The sequence below is a fragment of the Mastigoproctus giganteus genome, chromosome 10 (genome assembly GCF_048544385.1).
Source record: "Mastigoproctus giganteus isolate SK-2022 chromosome 10, ASM4854438v1, whole genome shotgun sequence".
Classification (NCBI taxonomy): Eukaryota; Metazoa; Arthropoda; class Arachnida; order Uropygi; family Thelyphonidae; genus Mastigoproctus; species Mastigoproctus giganteus.
In genome coordinates, this window is record NC_143584.1 from 102,142,677 (window position 1) to 102,168,590 (window position 25,914).

The window sequence follows — 25,914 nt, forward strand, 5'->3', positions numbered from 1 at the left end:
AGCTTCCTTGTGGGCTCAGGGGAGGTACCCATAGACTGGAGATGTGCAAATGTGACCCCAAATTCACAAAGGAGGATCAAAGGTTGACACAAGTAATTATAGACTTGTGAGTTTAACTTCTGTTCCCGGAAAATTAATGGAAGCACTGGTTAAAGAAGCACTGCAGGATCATCTAGACAAGACTTCAGTTATAGCTCGGACACAGCATGGTTTTGTTAAGGGGAAGTCTTGCCTGCCCAATTTGATTGGATACTATGTTGCAGTCACAAAAGAACTGGATGCAGGGAATAACTTTAATATTATATACTTGGATCTTAGAAAGGCTTTTGATAATGTTGCACATGGAAGACTGCTACACAAATTGGAGCAGTGTGGCATTTGGAGGCAAATTGCTGCTATGGATAAAGGGGTGATTGAGGGGGAGAAGACAGAGAGAGTGGTAATCAATGGACACTGCTCGTCGTGGACTAATGTTATTAGTGGAGTCCCTCGGGGTTCAGTGTTGGGTCCATTATTGTTTTCTGTATTTATAAATAATATTGATGATGGTATATCAAGCTTAATGTCCAAGTTTGCAGATGATACAAAGTTTGGCAGGGTTGTTAAGGACACTAGTGACGCTATGCTGCTGCAACAGGATCTGGAAAGATAGGGCAGATGAGCTGAGAGGTGGCAAATGAAGTTTAACATTGACAAATGTAAAGTACTAAATATGGGAAACCGTAACCCCAGAGCAACGTATCAACTCTGTGGTACTACACTGACATTGGTAGAGAATGAAAAGGACCTGGAGGTAATTGTGCAGGCAGATATGAAGTTTTCTGAGCAGTTCAGACAGGCTGCAAGAGTAGCTCATGGTGTCTTGTCAATGATATACAGGAAGTTTTCTAGCAGGGATAAGGAGGTATTTATTCCCTTGTATAAGGCAATGGTGAGGCCACACCTTGACCTTGAGTTCTGTACACAGGTCTGGAGGCCTCATTTCAAGAAGGATGTAGAGCTGCTGGAACAAGTACAGAGAAGGGCAACAAGATTAGTGAATGGAACAAAGGGTTGCTTTTACGAAGAAAGGCTTAAGTTTTGGAAATTACAGCGTCTGGAGACTAGGCACCGGCGAGGTGATCTGATAGAGATGTATAAAGCCTTGAATGGTTTGAGCATGCACAATGCCGATGGGATCCTTCCTCTTGCTCAGAATAATCACCTGAGAAGGCATAAATTCAGATTGAGCAAAGACAGATATAGGATAGATGTGCGGAAATTTGCCTTTAGCCAGCGGGTAGTTGGTTGGTTGGTTGGTGGAACAGACTTCCATTCCTTGTTGTGGAAGTTGATAGCCTAAATAAATTTAAGGCTCAGCTAGACAGGTATTTCGAACGAACGGATGGGTGAAGTTTTTTTTTTTTTTTTTTTTGGCTGATGCTGCATAAGCTTGCTTTCTTGCATCATATGCCTCTACTAATGCTAATGCTTTTGTCCTTGGGCAGACATACCCTAACCTTTTACCCCTGAGCAGGCCTAACCTAACCCCTTAACCTTTTTGCATAGCATATTTCTCATTTCCCTGACAAAATTGCATACTGAACACTTTTTCACCAAGTTACACAATCCAACTACTCACTTGATGTGTGGCAGCAATAATATAAGTAGTCTAACAACAAAGCATCATAGGGTGCTGTGGATAAATGAGCATCATGTAGTGTAACTGTTTTGCAATATATATGATCAAATCCAATTGTGTGAGTGTTGAAGTTTTTTTTTTTTTTTTTTTTCCTTTTTCTTCTTCTGGGAAGGGAGATGTCACAAATTAGAAAGCTTATCACCAGGAACAGATCTAATGATAAGCAAACCTCCCAACCTACTTTTAAAAGGGGGATCCAATTATGAAATTTGCTGTAAGCTACAACGATGAAATGATGAAAAAGGTGCTTCACTAACAGCACCTGGAGATGATAATCCTCACACTAGGCAATTATGGGTATACCCTACCACTTAACTGGAAATCAGCCTCATTAGTCGATGGCTGTGTTGTCAACCTTTCTCATTACCATGAACCACAGAGATAAATCATTATGTTAATGTGGAACAGTTTGTGTAAGTTGGTGCATCACATGTATCTTTTATAATTCATTAAGTGTTAATGAATAATGGAGCAAATAACTTTATCGACAGTGACCAAAGAATGTTAACTTGCAATGATACTACCCTAGTGCTAATGTACAATTAAAAAATTGATTTTGTGCTGCACCATAGGCTACAGCAACAGTGACCTCTTCAATAAAAGTCACTGTGATTTTGGGATGTTTTCTGTCATGTGCTACAGACATCACCCATTTCTTTGAATTTTCTCATCATTTTTTGATGAGAAAATGAATTACAAAGACCACTAGGAAAGTGGTCTTTGCAATCCCATGCACTGGATAGTGGCCGTTCCAAATTTTGTATTTTTAACTTTAATGGTTTTCCATCAAAAGGCAGTTGAAGTGACACACTTTAATTTTAACTACTCTGAATGTGCAGTGGGGTGTGGAAGAAATGGATTTTATATGCATGACTTGAGTTTGTCAATTTGTAGATGTTAAAGGTTGCACTTACCACTTCACTGCCTGTTTTACAACAAGTAACACAATGTTTTTATCATAGCTAAAACAATGACTAATTTGAGGAGAAAGTATATCATTTATTGGATATAATTGCAAATCTCTGAAACTAATTTCAGAACTTATTGACTTTAATACATGTACATGATATGGTTATGTATTAATCAAATACCACTATAAACAACACACTAAAAATTTCAATGAAATATGAAATAACCTATACAGACCCGTATTTTATTTGATCCTAATTCCAGCATCTCCAAATTAATCAGTGCATTAAGATTTTGAATTTTATGGATTTTGTTATTTACAAGAAAGAGTCGTTTTAATTTTATAAGACATTCCAAATTCTCAATTTTCTTAATGCGATTGAACGAAAGATCTAGAATCCTGGAATAAAAAAATAAAATAAATAAAATTAAAAATCTAATGTATTCCTATATGAAGATAACACAGTAATAATAGCAGGCATAAAAGTCCTACAATTTACAAGATACACTAGTAGCAAATTTTATATGAGGCAAATTCTATGAGGTAGAAAAAATAAATCCTACTAATGCCCAGGGGAAAGTATTCTACTGGTGCTAACAAAGGGCTTGTACTTCTCTCATTTTTACTGGAGAGTACAGATATATACTATCTAATGTTGCAGCATATGATGGTTAAAATCATTTTGCTTCCACATCATATGGAAGAGAGGGTGCTGCTCTTCTGTTGTACGACTGTGTGTCTCTGCACCTCCAGTTAATCAGTTAAATTAGTAGAATTATGATTAAGTTTATAAGCTGATTTTGATGTTGCTGTATTCCTAAAATAATGCTGAACAACAGGACATCCATTGTGCAGCGACTTAGGCATTCAGGTATTTATTATTTATAGTTTTCTCATACTGCAAAATTTGCTGTTTTAACTACTCACGGCTGACCAGCGCTTATCTACTGCTTCCAGCTACAGGTCAAGGTGAGGCAAATGTGGCATGGGTTAGTACTTGCGGTCAGGTGACCATAGAGATGCGTCAATTACTGCCTCCCAGCAATTATCTATGCCTCATACAAGCGGATTTACTACATTCAGCAGTGACAAGTATAGCCAACTAAAATAAGAAGTTGTAAATTTTGACTGGTTTTGTATGTGTTAAATAACTTTTTCACTTGCACACACACACAGCACTGGGTAAAATAGTAAACATGAGCTCAAGCAATAGTCCCAGCTCCTCCTCCTCTAGTGATTCTACTGAGGATGAATTGGAAGAGTTCCCTCCCCCTCCACAGAAAACACCACTGAAGAGTAGTGATGCTCCTGCAAAAGCCACAATGACTGATAATGAAAGAATCGAGCCCCCTTCCCCACCAGGTACCCAAGAGAAGAGTGCGATAAGGAAAAAGAAACCAGTAAAATTAAACGAAGGAGAAAAAGAAACAAATGCAAAATTGGCACCAACTAGTTCTGAAATCCAAGATTGTGACAATGTGAGACCAGACCCCCACCGAAGAATCTGATGAGGCTAACGATCCCTCCGCATCCAAAGCAGAAGATACCACACTTTCCCTTAAAGACCTCACTAAAAATAATAGTTCCCCTGGCCACAGTAGACATAGAGGTGGTAATGCCCTTTATGGCTCACTTCTACTATTAGACAAAAATGATAACCTTTATTCCGCACTAATTTATGCAGAAATGACTAATCTGAAAATGACACTACTTGACTACATGACAATTGAAACAAACAAAAATACAAAACTGGACCACAACTTCATCCAGGGGCTTTGGGCTGAATTGGAGTCCATAACCACAGCACTCATTATCAGAAATGAAAATCTAAAGGTGAGACAGCATAACTCCAAATTAGGGCTGATCATTTTGACAACCTTATGGCAATAAGGGTGCAAGGGTCCATACATTGCATAGACACTGTAAAGAAGCACTCCATGTTTCTTTACAGAAGTTGGAGTACCAAATATGGTTACTAAGGATGAGGCCCATGCACTGCTGCACCCAACTATTGCAAAACTACTGCACCCAACCTCAGATCCTCCCAGGCTCACCAAAAGAACCGCAGCACATTGTAATCTTTCATCCCACAGAAAAATTACAGCTTGAATCCAGCCAGGAAACCAAGAAAAAAGTGGAAGTGGAAGAAATGCAAACTGAACACAAAGATGTTAAAATAAAGAGCATTAGAACAGTCAGAAATAAAGGAGTCCTTGTTGAGGCCATCAATGGAGAGGATTTAAGCAGGATTACTAATACAACAACTCTTAACTTTCGAATCCTAGTATACTGATCTATGATGAGCCAAAGGAGTACACAAAAGAAGAAATACTGGAAGACATCGTCTACAAAAACCTGCAGGATTTTCCCTGGATGTAATCAGACAGAGGATAACATTTAGATTCAGCCAGGGTCCAAGAACCAACTGGGTCATAGGTTTCCTCCCCCCCCTCCCAATATCCTAAAGCCCATCTTAGCTAATAATAGAATCTTCTTGGGGGGTATCCTCGTACAAATTTAGAAGATTCACAGTGGTGTCTAAATGCTTCAAGTGCTTGTCCTATGGTCACTCATATCAATACTGCACACACAAGGTTGTGTTTTGCAGACATTGTGCACATTTTTGCAGACTGTCCACACAAAGCAGACTCCACCAAATGTGTAAATTGCAAACGCAGAAATAAGGATCACAACCACTCTGTCCAAGACTCCAAATGCCTTGAGAATCTCCATGCAGTTGAATTAGCCAGTATGAAAATCATCCATGAATAACACACCAAATTGCAGCACAAACTAGAGAAACCAGAACCAAGGGCCCAGAATCAAAATCCTTCAGGTGAATGGGCATTGCTCAAGAATGGTGGTGGATGAGATCAGGGATGGAGAGGATAAACAACATTGTCTGCAGGAGCCATATTCCACCTCCCAATCTGGTGGAAACTCTTTCAAAATTACAGGATATCCCATTGCATCCAGGATGTTCAACACTACAACAGTTTATCCAAAGGCCGCTATTATCGTCCTGAACAATCAGATTGTTATCACATCGATATCCAGTCTGTGCACCCAGAACTCCTCCTGTATTCATGTTGCTACCCAAGAGCTATCATTCTACCTTGTTTCCCTATATTGCCCACCAGCAGGTGATATTCAAGAAGCCCTAAACCTACTTGAGGACTTCCACAGCAGAATGGGATGTGCCAACCTTATCATAACAACAGATTCTAATGCCAAATACCATCATCTTTGGCACAGTAACCAAATTGATTCTCGTGGCTGCCTCCTTGAGGACTTCATGCTGGCCCACAACTGGATGGTACACAATGAAGGTGGTAAACCCTACACTTTCTCTAACATGCATGAGTCCAACATCGAACTCACTTTAACCTCATTCCCAGTTTCTAATCACATCGCAAAGTGGGCCGTGCTTACAGACATCTCTAACAGCGACCACTGTGCCATCTCCTTCATTATCACAGCTGCAGCACCAAAGAACAATGACAACAATCTGGAAGACCTTAGAAGATTCTCGATCCAAAACATTAACTGGGATAAATTTAGAGCATCTCTGAACCTTTACTTCAAAGCGACAGCTCCAAACCTTAACAACCTCCCTGCAGCTGAATATGCTTGTTACATGCAGCCATCTCTCTTCAGAGCCACTGAATATGCTGCCAAACGAAAGAAAGTCCATACTCCTCATACTCCATGGTGGAAACAGGAACTTACCGATCTCAGAAAACAAACGCATGTGGCTCGGAGGGCCTTTCAACAGCGCAGGCACTGGCCTGATCCTGACGCTGATGCTCTTAAGCAAGAGTACAAGAACAAGTGAAAAATCTACCATAAAGTCATTGCAGAGAACAAATTAAGGTCTTGGAGACAATTGGTTTCCCAAGCAGGGAACACTGACCCCTGGCTGCTCATATACAAGATGTTTAAGAACAAAATTATCTGCCCAAATATATACAACACGGTGCAATATCAAAACAGTGAAACACATGACCGGCACTCAACAATTGAGAAAATCATTGAACAAATCTTTTCAGAAGATGATCCCAATATTGACGATATGCATCAAATTCAAATTCGAGCAGGCAGTGCCACTTACGAAGGTATACCCTGGACGTTGATCTTTTCACTGCTGTTGAATTTGGTGCTGCGGTGGCAAAGTTGAATCCTAAAAAGTGCCTAGGCCTTGACCTTGTAGAAAATGCAGTCATCACCAGATTTCATGAGCTCTACCCTAATATTTTGTTAAATCTTTACAACAAGTGCCTCTTGGAAAGCATATTCCCCAATTTCTGGAAGCAGACACTGCTTAAAATAATCATTCACGGGAAGCAAATTCCATATGTGGCACAAGCTAAACACCTTGGCACCATATTGGATGCAGGCTCAGTTTCCAGCCACACATGAACAAACCAAAGCCTTAACTGCAGCCATCATCTGGATATCCCGTTCGGACTGGGGACTCACCAAAAGAACCTTATCTCTCTACTATAAAGCTGTGTTATGCCAATTGCCTACTATGCTGCTGGTGTCTGGTTCCATAGGGTAACTAACAGTAAAATCCAGGTCAAACTCCTTTCCATGCAAAGAACCATGCTACTTGCAACATACTGAGTACCAAGAACAACCTCAACTAACACAATGCAGGTTGTAACAGGGGCCCTTCCCCCTGTACCTACATATAGCTTATAGAGGCTACATCTACAAACACAAAAAAAGGCATACCAACCTCACTGCTTGGAATAGATTGCAATCCTGCAACAAATATCAAACAGGAAAAAATAAACCTATGGAATAAACTCCTCTCCCTTTGACAGGTTAGATGGGATGAAAGTCCCACTGGTATTGCTCCAGACTTTTCATCCCGGATGTCACCTTTGCCATGAATAACCAGCATTGTAATTGGTTCTACCCATCCATGAGTACATCCTACATCCTAACAAGACATGGTGCTCTTAAAGCAAAACTGTTCCAATTCTGACTGGCGACACATCCTCATTGCTCCTGTGGAGAAAAGGAATTGTGGAACCACATCCTATTGTCCTGTCCCAAGTACGAAGAACAACGGACAACACTTAAAAATAAGGCTCAGAAGACAATCTTAACTTTCAAGCCCTTCAAATATTCACCACTATCTTCAGCAGAAGAATGCAGATGCTTCACTACACTGGATAATTCAACAAACTCTTGCTGAGCGGTTCCCTGTGTCACCCATGAGCCATCCTGGACTTGAATTCTTTTGATCTATATATTTTTTAAATTTTTATTTTATTTATTTTTTCTGCTGGTACTCAAGACTGGACATCCTGAGTACGAAATTACTGGCATCCACTGGTATTGCACTACCACCAGTTGCTCAGGCGTTGGCTGCTCCCATTTCAGGCCCTGTTTACACAGATTCTGTAGCCAAGACAGACAATTTGTGGAGATAGACCCAGGTCTTGGAGCTGCCACACACACACACACACACACACACACACACACACACACACACACACACACACACACACACACACAAGTGTGCATACATGTATTTCTTTTACTTTTGAGTCAGAGTTTTGTTGTATTTTACAATTTTGTCAGAGCAGCTCCATTTTCTGCTGGAGTTTCTTACACAGGTTTGAATGATTGTAAATAGAGTGTTTCTCTTTATGTATTTTTGTATTTATGTAAATAAATAAATAAATAAAAACATATGGAAAAGGCCTAGGTTCAAGTCAGTCCATCAAGATGGGATGAATTTTTAGGGGCTTTATTCCCTGCTGTGGTCAAGTTAGTTGGTCATAAGGATTGCACAGTTACCAAAATCAATCTAGCCTCCACCCACAGCCCTGACACAAAATCCAACATGTCGTATACTTGCCAACTGCGATTCAAAAATACAGATCCATTTTCATACCAGAATGCATTAGAACATTCTGTAAATAATAAATGGGAGTTCTGCAGGGGTCAGTGAACATTGGATATCTTTATTTTGGATAGCAAACCAGTTTATATGGTACAGCAAATCCCCGATATAACGGATTTCAGATTTAACGGACCGGACAAATAATAACACAATAACGTAGAAATAATCAACTATATTATGTTTTTTTAGGTTATATGGGGTTTGAGCCCGTCACCATCAAATACGGAAAGGTCAGGGAATGACCACCGCATATTCCCGGAGCAATATGGCCTTAGTTGCTAATGCTCCTAAAAACCAAAACAACAACAACTGCCCTCCCAAAACCAGTGAAAGACCTGTCCTTACCAAATAATTACAGACCAATCTCCCTTACGAGTTGCTTAGGCAAGATACTGGAAAGGATGGTACATTGCAGACTTGCATCGATCTTGGAAGCACAGAGCATCTTGATTGACCATCAATACGGCTTTCGAAAGAACTGATCCACCTCAGGTGTGCATGTAATGCATTTGACAAGAGACATTTGGTAATGGTATCACTAGATATTGAAAAAGCCTTTGACACTATATGGAGATATGGCATTTTCAAAGACCTACATAATTTCAGCCTAAGAGGTTACTTGTTTTGACTGATGAACTTCTTTAAACTTAGGTCTTCTCAGGTTGTTATCAAATATAACAACCTGAGGTTTCCTTTCTATGAGGCAAAGCCTGTAGAGCCTCGACCTACAGGACTATACCTGAAACAACAACTGCATAGCTGGAAATTGGATTCAGCAACATCCATCAGGATACTTACTTGCCTGATTTACCATGCAGGGCTCATTTTTCCTCACTTGGATGACTCCTTCACACAACGGGGCAAGAATAATTTACTTTCCCATAGTTTCCAACACTGCATATTGCTCATTCTTCAGAAAATTCCCATAAATGCATAATATACATCAATGGGTCGAAATCTGACAACTATATAGGTGCAGCAGACATTTTTCCTTCCTTTACAGACAGTTTTTCACTACCTTTGGAATATAGCATACTGACAGTAAAACTGTATGCAGTTCAACTAGTCTTAATAAAAATGTTCAGGCTTTTCTTATGGGCTGCCATAATTTACTCAGATTCCCTCATTGCATTATTGGCTGTTCAAAATAATCTTTCCTCTTCTCATCCAGTATTGAAAAGTAAACAAAAGTCACCTCCAACAATGTCAGGCACTTGATAAAGAAACTACCCTTTGCTGGATACCTGGACATTGGTATTCTCAGAAATGAAAGAGCAGATCAGGCTACAAAATAAACTGACCATTTCTCTCAATTTCCTTTTTTTAGTCTCCTACCTAGATTTTAAGAGAAAAATCCAAAAAAACTTGTCACCTTGAATGGGCACAGATATGGAGGGAGGGGGAGGACAGAGAGAGAGAGAGAGAGAGAGAGAGAGAGAGAGAGAGAGAGAGAGAGAGAGAGAGAGAGAGAGAGAGAGAGAGAGCAAGAAAACAGACTTGTGACAAAACTCCTAGTTAAAACTGAGCTAGAAAAATGGATTTCTAGCTCCCATCAAAACAGACAGAAGTCATACATCCCCAATGCACTTCATGTAAAACCCAGCTCACTGTCAAACATATTTTAATTGACTGCTCCCATTACTCAAATATCAGTTCAAGCACTTTTTTGAGTCTTCCAAACTTATAGGGCCCTCAAATGCTGCAGAAGCTTCTAGGAAATAGAAAATTTTACAGAATTTTTTTTCTACTTTAGTCAGATTAAACTTCATGACTGCCTTTAATTAATATTGGAGTGCTGCTCATAATGAGATTTTTAAGTAAATCACAGTAAGGGGCCTTAGGTGCCCTTGTGTGTTTGAGCTTCATTCACAACAGCTTATTCCCATCAGTGCTATGAGATGTTTTTTGAATGTATGGCGGTGATGGTAGTACCTTAAAACTAGAGGTAACTGCATGATTTTTTGACTGGATTAACAGCATTTTGCTTTGTGGCTTAAACACAAATTTAATGTTTATTGATTGCTAATCTAGATTACCTGAATGACATTATTCAGAGAAATCCAATCTTCAAATAAATGGGCCATCATCCAGGCCCATTTTTTTTTTTGATCGGTTTCTTAAATACACTCATACTATTGTAGCATTAGCATTAGTAGAGGCATTCGATGAAAGAAAGCAAGCTTATGCAGCATCAGCAAAAAAAAAAAAAAAAAAAAAAGAAAGAAACCACTTCCACTTCACCCCTCTGTTCGTTCAAAATACATGTCCAGCTGAGCCTTAAACTTATTCAGACTATCAACTTCCACGATAAGGGATGGAAGTCTGTTCCACCATCCAACCACCCGCTGGCTAAAGGCAAATTTCCGCACGTCTATCCTACATCTGTCTTTCCTCAATTTGAATTTATGCCCTCTCAGGTGATTATTCTAAGCGAGAGGAAGAATCCCATCAGCATTGAGCATGCTCAAACCATTCAAGGCTTTATACACCTCTATCAGATCACCTCGCTGGTGCCTAGTCTCCAGACGCTGTAATTTGCAAAACTTAAGCCTTTCTTCGTAAGAGCACCCCTTTGTTCCATTCACTAATCTTGTTGCCCTTCTCTGTACTCGTTCCAGCAGCTCTACATCCTTCTTGAAATGAGGCCTCCAGACCTGTATACAGTACTCTAGGTGTGGCCTGACCATTGCCTTATACAAGGGAATAATCACCTCCTTATCCCTGCTAGAAAAATTCCTATATATCATTGACAATACACCATGAGCTACTCTTGCAGCCCGTCTGCACTGCTCGGAGAACTTCATATCTGCTTGCTCTGGGGTTGCTGTTTCCCATGTGTAATACTTTACATTTGTCAATGTTAAACTTCATTTGCCACCTCTCAGCCTATCTGCTCAACCTTTCCAGATCCTGTTGCAGCAGCATAGTGTCAGTAGTGTCCTTGACAACCCTGCCTACCTTTGTATCGTCTGCAAACTTCAACATTAAGCTTGATATACCATCATCAATATCATTTATGAATACAGAAAACAATAATGGACCCAACACTGAGCCCTGAGGGACTCCACTAATAACATTAGTCCACGACGAGCAGTGTCCATTGATTACCACTCTCTGTCTTCTCCCTCTCAGCCACCCCTTTATCCACAGCAGCAATTTGCCTCCAATGTCACACTGCTCCAATTTGTGCAGCAGTCTTCCATGTGCAACAGTATCAAAAGCCTTTCTAAGATCCAAGTATATAATATCAAAGTTATTCCCTGCATCCAGTTCTTTTGTGACTGCATCATAGTATCCAATCAAATTGGTCAGGCAAGACTTCCCCTTAACAAAACCATGCTGTGTCCGAGCTATAACTGAAGTCTTGTCTAAATGATCCTGCAGTACTTCTTTAACTAGTGCCTCCATTAATTTTCCTGGAACAGAAGTTAAACTCACAGGTCTATAATTACTTGTGTCAGCCTTTGATCCTCCTTTGTGAATTGGGGTCACATTTGCACATCTCCAGTCTGTGGGTACCTCCCCTGAGTATTATGGCTCTCATAATTATGGCTAGGGGTTTGCTTACTTCCTCTGCTGCCTCCTTTAATACAACTGGATAGATTCCGTCCACCCCGGGTGCCTTTCTTGTGTTTATCTTCAACAATTTCTCCTCCACTTTACTCTGGTTGTTAAAAGAATCATTCCTGGTACCTCGTCAGTCCGGTGCAGTGCTGTGCCAGACAGGGGAGTGGCAGTTTACATCCGTGCCAATTACAACTCTTTGTCCTGCTAGGGTTTCTTGCACTGTTTTTAGGTAAGTGATAGCAAAATCTATTTCTATTCCAGGTCTGCAGTACAGCGAGATCATATACAGGCTGCCAACAGAGCTAATAATATGGACACATGCTGGCCATGGCATGCAGAGTTGTGGTATTTTTGTCGTGGTTATCTCCGGGTTCCTTACTACCACCGCCACCCTTGGAGTGTCTTTGTTGCATTGTACAATTTTATATAGTGGGTAGCCCGTGACTTGCCCTATGTGAGTGTAGAGCTCCTGTATCAGGATAACATCTGCGTTAGCCTCATCAGCACTCTGCCATACTTGGTCGGCCACTGCTCTGGCCCGCTGCGCGTTTATTTGGTGCACCACCAAATAAATGCGCGGCGTTTGTTTGGTGGTAGGTTGTGCAATTTGTGTTGCGTGTGGAATGGGCATGATCTAATCTCAGGAATTTGCAGTTGGTGCAGATGGGATCTTTTTCTTTAATTGGGCAGCTGTTGTAATTGTGGCCCATTTCAGAGTAGTGGCCACATGTTACTTCTTTTTGGTCTCAGGTGTGTGTGTTGTGTGGCCCTACTTGCAGCATCGGAAGCACCTTGGTACATCCACACGTTCTCCAAATCTATGACTGCTCCACTCTACGTATATGGTGTTTTGCATTCGTAGGATCTGTCATGCTTCGGGGGCCAGCTCTACCACCCAGTTGCAGTTTCCACTAATTCTAGATTTTGTTCTGTACTTGGGTATAATCAGCTGTTTTTCATCCTTGTCAGATAATTCGTTTAGGAGGTTTTTCCTGTATATTTCTTCCCTTACACTTTCAGATGTCATGTCCTGGTCAATATCAAAAATGATTACAGATGGCCCTTTTCTTTTGGGGCCCTCCGCGGTAAGGCCTAGAGTGGAGATCTCGGGGTTTGTTATTATCTGCTGTGCTTCTTCTTTGGTTGCTGTTTCCATAACTATTCCCAGGTTTCTGGTTTTTTGGATAGCTTTGATTCTAGTAGCGCCGAAGTCCTTTTTCAAGTTTTCTGTGACTTTCTTCTTTATTTCCTCACTGGTGAATTTTTCATTCCCCACTGGTTGTACAACCACTATGTTGGGTGTGGGCAGAAGGTTTTTTTCTTTGGACCGGTTGACTTTTGGTCTGTACATTTGTAGGTTTCCTCAACATTTCTGCGTAAGTGGGTGCCCGCTGTGGCATTTGTTTTGCCCCACTTTCCACATAGACCTCCAATTTGGCCTTATTTGTTACTGCTTCTACATGCACTTTCTGTAGAATTGTTTCCAGCTTGGTCCAGATGGTCACAATTTCTCCTCTGTGGGCAGTGGTTATTCTGCTAGAGGATTCCTTCAGCTTGTTTTCGAGCTGCACCTGGAGGACCAGCATCTGGTCCAGAACAGAAACCTCAGGCAGTGTAGGGTCCATGGGGGGGAACACCGCATTTTTTGGTGCGTTGTTGGCATCCTGTTTGTCCTCTGTAGTGTCAGTCTGTGTGACAGCTGCTTCATTTGTCTCCTTTTGCTCGGATTGCGAGTGTGTTTTCCTTTCCGATTTCGGGACAGTCATTTTCCAATTTTTTCCTTTGGTTGGGGGGGCTCCTGACTGGGGGTTCTCTTTCTCTTCTTGGTTTTCTATCAATATAGAGTCATTATTTTGATACTGTTCCGCAGTGACAATAGTTCTCTCCGGTTTTCCCTCCATTTTGTTGGTATTCCGGATTATCTGGTTTTGGGCATACCTGTCGAAATTAGGGCTCCAAGAGCCGTCGATGGATACTAACCACAAGTGCGTAGGTTTATTAGGTGTCTTGAAACTGTTAATCACAAATTTTGAGTTCTTCCCTTGGAAGAAAAAATAAAATAAAATAAAAATTTAAAAAATATATATATAAAATAATAAAATAAATAAATAAATAAATTAATAATAATAACAAAAAAACACCAGTGGTTGATATCTCTGAACAACCTTAGAGATCAAAAGAATTCAAGTCCAGGATGGCTCATAGGTGACACAGGGAACAGCTCAGCAAGAGTTTGTTGAATTATCCAGTGTAGTGAAGCATCTGCATTCTTCTGCTGAAGATAGTGGTGAATATTTGAAGGGCTTGAAAGTTAAGATTATCTTCTGAGCCTTATTTTTAAGTGTTGTCCGTTGTTCTTCAAACTTGGGACAGGACAATAGGATGTGGTTCCACAATTCCTTTTCTCCACAGGAGCAATGAGGATTTGTCGCCAGTCAGAATTGGAAGTGTGTGCTACGCACTGCTGCTCCTTCCCACCTGGCTACAGAGGCGCCAGGTTTTGGGAGGGCTAACACAATTGAATGGCAAGAGAGTAGACAGGTTTTCTGTAAAGATCTGGTTGTAAAAGATTAATAGGGAAGTTACAGCTTTCTCAGTGAGACATTGCAACACGATGTTGCAGATGCCATCTGGACTTGCAGCGTTGCTAAAAGAGTAATGCAAAGACCGTATCTTTTTTTACTGATAATGAAGGTTGATTATATGGAAAAGAAGCTGTAGTAGTAAAACTGATTTTGTACTGATCAATGCAATATAATAAAAATGCGCGAAAGCTTCAGCTAGTGCTTTTGCTATCTCAGCAGGAGAGGAGAAATCGTTACAACTCTAAAGAAGGATTGGGCAGGGAACTTGATGATATTTATCACTCAGAGCCCAAGTTCTTTACTAAATTAACTTCAAATCTGTGTCTTCATTAATTGTGGCAAATTTAATCAAAGTTTGACTTTCTGTCTGATTCATTGTGCTTCTGCTTTGAGTTCCTTGCAATTAATGAGGTTATCATCAGTGGGAAATTTACAGAATTGATCAGGTTTTAATCTTCCTTGATTTCGTAAGGGCACAGTCCCTATTCCACCAATGATTGCAAAATCATCAACTTGCTTGTGATTTTGGAACTGACAGTGACAGCAGCTAATATTTGGTCAGAATGTATAGTGTATAGTTGTAGGATACCAATCTTACAAATGTAGATTTTGTTGGAATCACAAAATTCCAGTATCTTGCAAAATTAGGGAAATTATTCTGTGATATATAAAAAAAGTAATAATAAAAAGAAAATTTCTGAAAGTAAGAAAGGCATATGTAATAGGGTTCTCGACAGGAGGCACATTTAAGGCCTTGTGAGAAGAAGCTGATTGCAGGAGAAAACAGGTGCGAATCCTAAAGCAATAAATTAAGAGGGAGTGTGCCACTAAGAAAAGGATAGGATTCCATGCAGACCTAAGAATAGAATTTCAGTTAAATAGTGGGGGTGCGTAATAGGGTTAATTTTATGCAATAAATAGAATGGAAGGAAAAAATTTAGGAGATTAATAAAACAAAAATAGTAGAACAAAACATAAAACTAGTGGGGCTGCTGGGAGAGAGTCCCCAGGTGGCTGTACTGCAAAACGAGAATCAAAAGAAATAAAAAAAGTAATTAAAAAAAAAACTTCCACAGAAGTTTTTTTTTTTTTTTTTTTGTTTCGGGGAAGTGCGTTATCCACATTTTTCCATAAATTTTCCCTATCTCAATTTACATGGTCACAATACCTCAATGACTCCCACATTTTGGACAGTTAAAAAAAATTTTTAAAAAATTCAAATTTAAGAACTAGTTGAAATAATGACAATATCAATGATGAGAGAAGGAAAATGAGGACAACGAAGGTATTAAAACTTCTAAACATGAAACATTGGCAGCTTTTAAAACTTCGTCGTGGCCTGCAGTATAAAGAAAATGTTCCTGAAAATACAAGGTAAGTTAAAACAAATGGGGGCATTTTTTAAATGATCGATGTACAGTAAATCCAGTGAACAAAATATAACCAAATATTTTGCAAAATATTATGCAATGTTGCATCCAGCCATAGTGAAGTGGTACCAGGAGTGAAAGTGGTTACACAGAAATGACGGATGCTGATCGAAAAGGAAGGCCATCAACGTCGACCACTGCAGACAACGTGATGCAAGTTGATGAAATGATTTGCAGTAATCAAAGACTGGCAAAGGAGTTGGATATTTAGATAGGCAGTGTTCATTCCATAGTCCATGAACATCTTGACTATTGCCAACTGTGTGCACGATGGGTTTCTCGTTTTCACTGACAGATAAACAAAAAGGTAAACATTTGTCTTCTCTAGCCTTCCTTCAACGCTATTCTGTGGAAGGCCATGACTTCTTACGCCACATCATCACTGGCAATGAAACGTGGGTGCACCATTTCACCCCAGAAACAAAGAGAGTGTCTATGGAATGGCATTTCACCCCAGAAACAGAGAGAGTGTCTATGGAATGGAGACACACAACATCGCCTGTGTGGGAGAAATTCAAAGTTGCACCATCAGCAGGAAAGGTCATGGCCACTGTGTTTTGCGACTGTGAAGGAGTTGTTTACATGGAATTTATGGCAAAAGGCACAACAATTAATGCTGCCTCATATTGCCAAACGTTATGATCTTTGCAAACAGCCCATGAAAAACAAGAGGCCTGGAAAGCAAAGGTGTTGTTCTCATTCAGGACAATGCCTTATGCCTTCCCTTTCTTAGCTTTCTTGGTGCTAAGGGACCTGGAGGAGTTTTCAAGTTCATCCTTTGTGTTATTTGGGGTTTTTCTCCCTGAGAATTCTTACTTCACGCCCTCCTTGTCCATATCCATGTTTAGACCATTGCTTATTTTTTTTCATATTATTCGATTTCAACACCTTTTTTGCAATATTAGAGTCTGCAGACTCTAACATATCCAACAATATGTTATTTCTTGGATTTGACCTGTTAACGCCCAAGTAATGCGATTTTCCAGTTTTGGCGGGAAAAGTGCCTGCGACAAAACTATCAAGATCTAAGAATATGTTAATTCTGTTATTAGATCTAGATTCCCCATCAAAAAACAACCTTAAAACATCTGGTTCGTGGAATTTGCTTTCACTGTGTTTTTTGTTAGAAGATCAATTATTTCTTCAACAACTGAAGACATTCTGCCTACAAGGGGTTAGGCAAACTAAATTAAGACGTTTTGCTGATCCTAGTTCCTAGGATGGGATAGGTTCCCATGGTTAGAGAAGTTAGTCCATTTCTCCACTTCTTCCTACTTTATTCTTGCTTTACTTCTTCCACTTCTAACTATTGGAGAGTCCCTTTGTTGATTCTCCTCTATTCTATCTATTTACCTCCCCAGATCCCAAACTTCTCCCTCTGTATTCCTCCTTTTCCACTTCATTCTTTTTTCGGGCACTCTCAGGTGTTATGCCCTGGGCTTGCCCAGCAGGAGATAGTTGATCCTGGCTGCCTCCACATGGCAGGGATGGGGGGTGAGATGTAGTGACCAGGTGTAACTACTTCTTACGTGCTAAGAGCCAGGCACTGGCCGATAACATAACAACAGAACACATCATAACACTTACACGTCCAACACACTCCATACAAATGGCATCAGTGTACTGAGCTGGATATCATCATTCTTCTCTTTCTTGGTGATTCCCTTCTCCCCCTCCCTTTCCCCCCCTCTCTCTCAGGGCAACTAAATTTTTTTTTGCCTGGTGCAGCAAAAGCTTCAGGCCTCCTTGCACCATATGGCTAATAATGATGATGATACTCAAAGTCCTTGAGTTTTAATGTGGAAGCAAGTCTGTAGTTGAGACAGCAGGATTGCTAACACTGACATTGTAGCAATTGTGCCATTCAAAAACATACTCAAAAGCACAAAAATATATTAAAGCAATCACAAATAACAGCCTTATCTGACTCAGGTTACTTCTCTTAATTTGTAATCAGCTTCGATGTCAAGAAATCTATGATGTCGGGAGCCACAATTATCTTTGGTTTCCTTTTTGAAACTTGATCAGCGACTCTCACAGAAATGCCTGAAATAATCCAAAGTTTACTCAGCTGTTGCCATAGACCTCTGTCCACCACCTATCAAGTGGAGCTACACGGAAACACATCCATTTATTTCCGCAACCGCAGTGCCAACCTAATATTTGGTCAGTGATATGTGCAGTTACACCTTCAATAGGAGAAGACCAAATCAGCCGATCATCAAGAGATGTGCTTTGAATAATTATCCCACCCTGCCTTATGGAAATTCTAGGTGGTGTGACTTTAGCATTAGCATTAGTAGAGGCATTTGATGCAAGAAAGCAAGCTTATGCAGCATCAGCCAAAAAAAAAAAAAAAAACAACCCACTTCCACTTCACCCCTCTGTTCGTTCAAAATACCTGTCCAGCTGAGCCTTAAACTTATTTAGGCTATCAACCTCCACCACAAGGGATGGAAGTCTGTTCCACCAACCAACCACCCGCTGGCTAAAGGCAAATTTCCGCACGTCTATCCTACATCTGTCTTTCCTCAATTTGAATTTATGCCCTCTCAGGTGATTTTTCTGAGCTAGAGGAAGAATCACATCAGCATTAAGCATGCTTAAACCATTCAAGGCTTTATACACCTCTATCAGATCACCTCGCTGGTGCCTAGTCTCCAGACACTGTAATTTGCAAAACTTAAGCCTTTCTTCGTAAGAGCACCCCTTTGTTCCATTCACTAATCTTGTTGCCCTTCTCCGTTCCAGCAGCTCTACATCGTTCTTGAAATGAGGCCTCCAGACCTGTATACAGTACTCTAGGTGTGGCCTGACCATCGCCTTATACAATGGAATAATCACCTCCTTATCCCTGCTGGAAAAATTCCTGTATATCATTGACAATACTCCATGAGCTACTCCTGCAGCCCGTCTGCACTACTCAGAGAACTTCATATCTGCCTGCACAACCACCCCCAGGTCCATTTCATTCTCTACCACTGTCAGTGTAGTACCACAGAGTTGATACGTTGCTCTGGGGTTGCTGTTTCCCATATGTAGCACTTTACATTTGTCAATGTTAAACTTCATTTGCCACCTCTCAGCCCATCTGCTCAACCTTTCCAGATCCTGTTGCAGCAGCATAGTGTCCGTAGCGTCCTTGACAACCCTGCCAACCTTTGTATCGTCTGCAAACTTGGACATTAAGTCGGATATACCATCATCAATATCATTTATAAATACAGAAAACAATAATGGACCCAACACTGAGCCCTGAGGGACTCCACTAATAACATCAGTCCACGATGAGCAGTGTCCATTGATTACCACTCTGTCTTCTCCCCTTCAACCACCCCTTTATCCATAGCAGCAATTTGCCTCCAATGTCACACTGCTCCAATTTGTGTAGCAGTCTTCCATGTGCAACAGTATCAAAAGCCTTTCTAAGATCCAAGTATATAATATCAAAGTTATTCCCTGCATCCAGTTCTTTTGTGACTGCATCATAGTATCCAATCAAGTTGGTCAGGCAAGACTTCCCCTTAACAAAACCATGCTGTGTCTGAGCTATAACTGAAGTCTTGTCTAAATGATCCTGCAGTGCTTCTTTAACCAGTGCCTCCATTAATTTTCCTGGAATAGAAGTTAAGCTCACAGGTCTATAATTACTCGTGTCAGCCTTTGATCCCCCTTTGTGAATTGGGGTCACATTTGCACATTTCCAGTCTATGGGTACCTCCCCTGAGTCCAAGGAAGCTCTCATAATTATGGCTAAGGGTTTGCTTACTTCCTTTGCTGCCTCCTTTAATACAACTGGATAGATCCCATCCACCCCGGGTGCCTTTCTTGTGTTTATCTTCAACAGTTTCTCCTCCACTTTACTCCCAGTTATTTCAAGATTCTGTAGCTTACTGCTAGAGTTGAATACACCTCTAGCATTCCCCTCGCTGAATAACTCCTCATGTGTGAATGTCGATGCAAAATATTCATTTAGTTTGTTGGCTACCTGAGCAGGATCATCAACACTTGACCCATCAATATCAAGTGGACCAATCTGATTCATCCCCTTCCTTCTAGAGTTTACATAAGTGAAGAACTCTTTGCTGTTTTTCTTTGCACCCCTTGCCAAGGATTTCTCGTAATCTGCCTTCACCTGCCTAACCTCCTTTGTAACTTGGTTGCATATCAACTTGTATCTATCATAGGCTTCTGTGTCATGTGTTAATTTGTATGTATCCCATGCATTTTTCTTCTCTGCCATATGCCTCATTAGTTCATCTGACATCCATTTTGGCCTAAACCTTGAACAATATTTCTTAGTTGGTATGTAAAGCCTAGTAGCTTCCAAGATAAGTTCTTTGAATGCTTCCCATTTTGAATTTGCTGTTGGTAACATCATCAGTTGGTCCCACTGTATAGAATTTAAATACTGTCTCAGTCCATCGTAGTCGCCTTTACGGAAGCAATAACCCTTCCCTTTACCCCTAATGGTAGTTACCTCTTTGAGTAAATCCCACTTCAGCACACTGTGATCACTGCCACCTAGTGGTTCATTTATCTGCAGATTCTTAATGCATGAAGAATCACTGCTGATAATAAAATCAAGAGTATTACTCCCTCTAGTTGCCTCCCGAACATGCTGATGTAGAAAACAATCATCCAATAAATCCACAAAAGCCCTGCTAGTGTGTGAGTAACCAGCCTCCAAATTCCAGTCAATATCTGGGAAATTAAAATCTCCCATTATAAGACACTCTGATTTACTGGCCCACTCTATTTCCCTGTACAGTTCCTTATTATACTCATCAGAGTCATTAGGCCTATTGCACACTCCTACTCTCAATTTTGATCTCCCAATGTTTATGTCACACCAAACTGACTCCACACTGCACTGTCCAGCGATGTCGACTGGCTTCACTTCCTTGGTTTTTATGTGTTTCTTAACTAATAGCATAACCCCTCCCCCCTTCCTATCCTGTCTATCCTTTCTGTAGACGTTGTACTCCCCAAATTGCAGTTCTGCATCCCTTATATCTGTGTGACACCACGTCTCTGATATCCCAACAATATCTGCCTTCGATGTTTTGAGCAATACCTCAAATTCATCAAATTTATTTACTAAACTCCTAGCATTGGTGTACACGCAAGTATACCTGCACCTGTTTCTATTCTTAGCTACCCTAACACAACCCATGTGTTTACTTGTACCGCAATGGCTCCCAGCAGTCTCTGAAATACCATGCATCTTGTTTTTCAGGCTTCTGCTCATTCTAATAGAAGCAGTGCAAGAATCTCTTTCACCTCTGCCAGTGGCTACTGTCAATCTATTGGTCTTTGTCTCCCCCCAAGCTAGCAGTTTTCCGACCCACCTAACACTGCCTCGATAGCATCAGCAAATATTCTTGCACCCTTTCTATTTAAGTGTATCCCATCCCTGTAGAAGCAGTCTCTCCTGTTAACAAGTACAGACCAGGCTGAAAAAAATTCTACCCCTTGAGCTTTGCACAATCTTTCCAGGGCCGAATTGATCGACAAGGCTCTCATCATATACTCCCTCCTATCGTGTCTGGGCAGAATTGCAGACACTTTCAAATTCAACCCTACCGACTACAAATTCAACCGACTTGAGAACAGAGGAATCAAATGAGTTTGTATTCTGCAGATAATGCAGGAGTAATTATTTCTGTGTGGGTTACTCAGCACGTGACCATTCCATACTAGGATAGATAGAAGAACATACTGACAGGACTAAAGCAGAAGGAGTCCCTGTCAGGAGATGGATATAAGTGTGAGATCCGGTGTTTAGCAAAGTTGAGTTGGTAGTCATCCAGTAAAGATTCGATTTACCTACCTCTAGCATCAAAGAGAGAAGGACTCCCCCCCCCCCCCATAATGGGCTGTAGCTATTCAGATCTCCTAAAAGGCAGAGTGGAGGTGGAAATTGAGTTACTAAAATTCTCAAGGTTAGTATGAGTAAGCGAAAAGTTTGGTGGGACATAAACTGAGACTGGGTTAAAGTGATTTCAATGATTATGCATGCCACCACTATATCTAAAATAGTTTGCAGGGAAATATGATTTAAAGGACATTGGATTTAACAAGAATTGCCATGACGTCACTCTCAAATTAGCGAGAGACAAACTTTACAAAGTGATTTTCCGAAGATCATGATTCTACAACTTCCCCAAAAGCAGGTGAATCTGCACTTCTGTCAAGTCTATACATGATACAGTTTCTTATCTTAGGAGATACTCCAGGGTTAAGGCAAGTTTCTTGTAAGCACATATTAACAGGATCATATTGTTCAACTAAGTCTGCTAGCTTATTAATATTGCTGCACAAGCCTCAGCATTCCATTGTATTATATTCAACATAACTTAACTTTAGATGTGGATGCTTTATCTGACTGCTTCTTTAAGAAGGTAGACTTATACCAGTCCTGTTTTTTTTCTTATCTTTTTTTGCAAAGATAGAGCAACAGTCTTTCTCTTCAGCATGTAGCATCAATACTGCTTCTGTTTCTTCTATTTGATCAATTTCCATATTAGTGAAATTCAACTTTTTTGTTACCCTAGAACAAGTGAGCCCTTCTTTGGTTAGTACCTGTGGGGTTGGCTCTTTGTCAGGTACGTAGTGGATGTGTTTGTTTTGATGGGAGAGAGTACTGATCAGGCCCAGGTAGCCAAAGATATGTTGGGGCAACAGAGACATCTGTTTGAATGGCAACTGTTTTGTAGATTTTAACAGTGGCTGCATAAGAGTGTGCAAGCATACCTGCTAGGGTTTATGTTCATGCTTTTGGATAAGATACTGTTTTTGACTTTGTACTTTTGAATCCCCCTTGCTCCCTCAATTTTCATAATTCACAAGTCCTCTGACTTTGCAAAGGAAATCATCTGACCCTTTGAAATTTGGGCACACAGAAGGAGAGACAATACACTCTGATTGGCTGTTCTTTTGACCCACAAAGAGGACAGACTGCTTTGCCTTGATATGTCCCCTGAGAATGGCCACATTTTTGCCATTTGTAGCATCTGATTGGATTTGGTATGCAAGGATGAATTCTACATAATATATAACCTGTTTTAACTGTTTGTGGCAAGACAGAGTACTGAACATTAGTATGATGCTGCAAGTGGGTTTAAATTGCCATCCTTTTTAAGTCATAATTCGTTTGGCATGTGTAACTTTCTGATCTTTAAACTCCTTAACAATTTCCTGTTTTGATACAGACAAAAAAGTCCCTTGGAAATATTCAGAGTGACATGAGGAGTGACTATAACTTGTAGTCCACCAAATGTTCATTGTTTTAATAATTGCTCTGAATGTCCTGGTTGCAATGTTTCTACTAGAAGATCCCCAGACTGAAGTCTCTTAATCATTTTTGGAGCGCCAGCTACCGACTCAACACTTTTCTGTACAAGAAAAGGAGACAGTTTGCTTAATGGTTGTGCACCCAGTGAATGCATAATGAGGAAAGATGGTATTTCCTGCAAAGATAAATCTTTTTTAATTCTTAGCCTGTGAAGGCTCATGGTCCTTTTCGTGCATGCTTCTTTAACTAGAGCATGCTTGCTCTATTGATGGATAACTCGTGTAATCCATGTTGTGCTCCTTTTAGCCATGGATGTTGTCTTTACACCTACATTTCCAGCCCTGCCATGTGGAGGCAGAAGCGGTGGTAACCAGGTGGCTGTTTAAATTAGTTTGGTTAGTAAAGAAGTTAAATATAACAAGAAAAGAAAGGAGGATTTCCTTTCTGGGTTCTTACTCAAAACATTTTAAGTATGGAACCACTTTGAGTAAACTGAGGAGAGAAAAGCACTAGAAATAAACAGAACTAGATCACTGAAAGAGCACTCTAAATATATATTACAGTACAAAAACTTGGACACTATCACTCGGTACTCGGGGCCAATGGGAATAAGCAGACCATGAAAAAGTTGGGAAGAAAACTTTTTCTTTATGACAGTCTAAAGGTTATCAACAACATTAGATCAATGGAAATAAATAACACTACAGACATGAATGTCTGTTGACGTAAATATGCCAGAATGTACTGGTAATATTAAAAACGCTGATGAGTAGTGTTATCCAGATAACACTACTATCAAGAAACACTTTAACAAGGCAAGCTAACTTTTAAGAAATGTAGGAGATCAACAGAAACTGTTCACTTCCCACAGTGAGGAATTAACCACTGAGGATGTGTTACAAGTGGATGAACCAACTTTCTACCAGGACAATCCCATTGCCATTCCTGCATAACAAAAAGTGAAAAGTGTATATATCAAGCAATGCAGTTAACTGAGAAGGTGATCTTTTCTGAACATGGTCATGACACAAAGTGAAGTTCAAAGGTGGCAGAAGCAATAGCTGATGTAATTTTCTACAAACAAATTAATGTGGAGAAGAAAAAAGCAGCTTTCCACATGACTCTGAATAACTTCTTCAAGAAAAGATCACAGATCATGATTTTTGTTTTCTTTATGCTTGTTAAGTTCATGGAGACTTTTTTTATTTTGAAATAAGTATATTTGTAAAATAATAAGAAGTTTACCTCAATATAATACGTAGAACACTTCCATATTGATATTCTTCAGCAAATAAAACGAAAAAATCGAAAATCTTACATTACAGTAAAAAATAATTAAAAATCAATTGAACACAATTAAAAATTAATCTAACGCAATTAAAAAATTAAATAAATTTAATGAAAAAATTGCAAAACGATTTTCCTTCCTCTTAATTTTTTCTTTAAATTTTTTTTCGTTAAATTTCTTTAATTTTCAATTGCGTTAGATTGATTTTTAATTATTTTTAATTGTGTTCAATTGATTTTTAATTATTTTTTACTATAATGTACGATTTTCGATTTTTTCGTTTTAATTGCTGGAGAGTATCATACGGAAGTGTTCTACGTATTATATTGAGGTAAACTTCTCTTATTATTTTACAAATATTGATATCAACGTAGAACATATCAAGCATTACAGCTCTGGTTCATACTATCAAATTTTGAAATAAGACATTTATTTTAATTTAATATTGTATGCATTATTCACTTTTTAAATGGTACTATAATGTATACAGTACAAGGTGTTCTAATGTTATTGCAAGGACTAATCTGTAGCATTTCCAACTTTAAACATTATCCTGATGTGCACTGTTAGCATAAGAAAAGAAGCCTTTCCTGTGTTTCTTTGCCAGAGAATTCTCATAATCTGCTTAGCTTGCCTAACTTCCTTTGTGATTTGAGTGCAGACTACTTTATATCTATCATAGGCTTTTGTATCACATGATAATTTATATACATCCAGTGCATTTTACTTCTCTGCTACCAGTCTTATTAGTTCATCTAATATCCATTTAGGCATCTAAGCTTTGAACTGTATTTATTAGTTAGTATGAAAAGCTTGTAGCTTTTATGATTACCTGACTGAATGCTTCCCATTTAGAAATTGCTGTTGATAGTATCAGCTGATTCCATTGTGTAGAATGAAAAAAAAAAAAAAAAAAAAAACTGTTTGAGACCCCTGTAGTTATCTTTATGAAAGCGAATGTTTTTTCCCTTTACCACTGGCAGTAGTCATGTCATTAAGTAAATCCCACATCACACCTGTGATCACTGACATCCAGTGAATCTTTTACCTGATGATCCTTAATGTATGGAGAATCACTGCTGATAATCAGATCAAGATTACTGCTTCCACTTATTGCTTCTCTAACATGCTGCTGTAGAAAGCAGTCATGCACTAAATTCACAAAATATTGTTAGCGTGTGTGAGTGACCAACATACAAGTTCCTGTCAATATCTGGAGAGTTAAAATCCCCCATA

The 25,914-nt window shown here is 39.7% G+C and overlaps 1 protein-coding gene across 6 annotated transcripts in view; it reads right to left on the minus strand.

The window, feature by feature from the left end:
* sds22 (protein phosphatase 1 regulatory subunit sds22) overlaps window positions 1–25,914 on the minus strand; it is a 289,557-nt gene that overhangs the window by 119,123 nt on the left and 144,520 nt on the right. For all 6 annotated transcript variants that reach the window (XM_090383791.1, XM_090383788.1, XM_090383790.1 and 3 more), the window contains one exon: window positions 2,828–2,990. In XM_090383791.1, coding sequence (XP_090239917.1) covers window positions 2,828–2,990 — 163 coding nt within the window. The remainder of the gene's footprint in view (window positions 1–2,827; window positions 2,991–25,914) is intronic.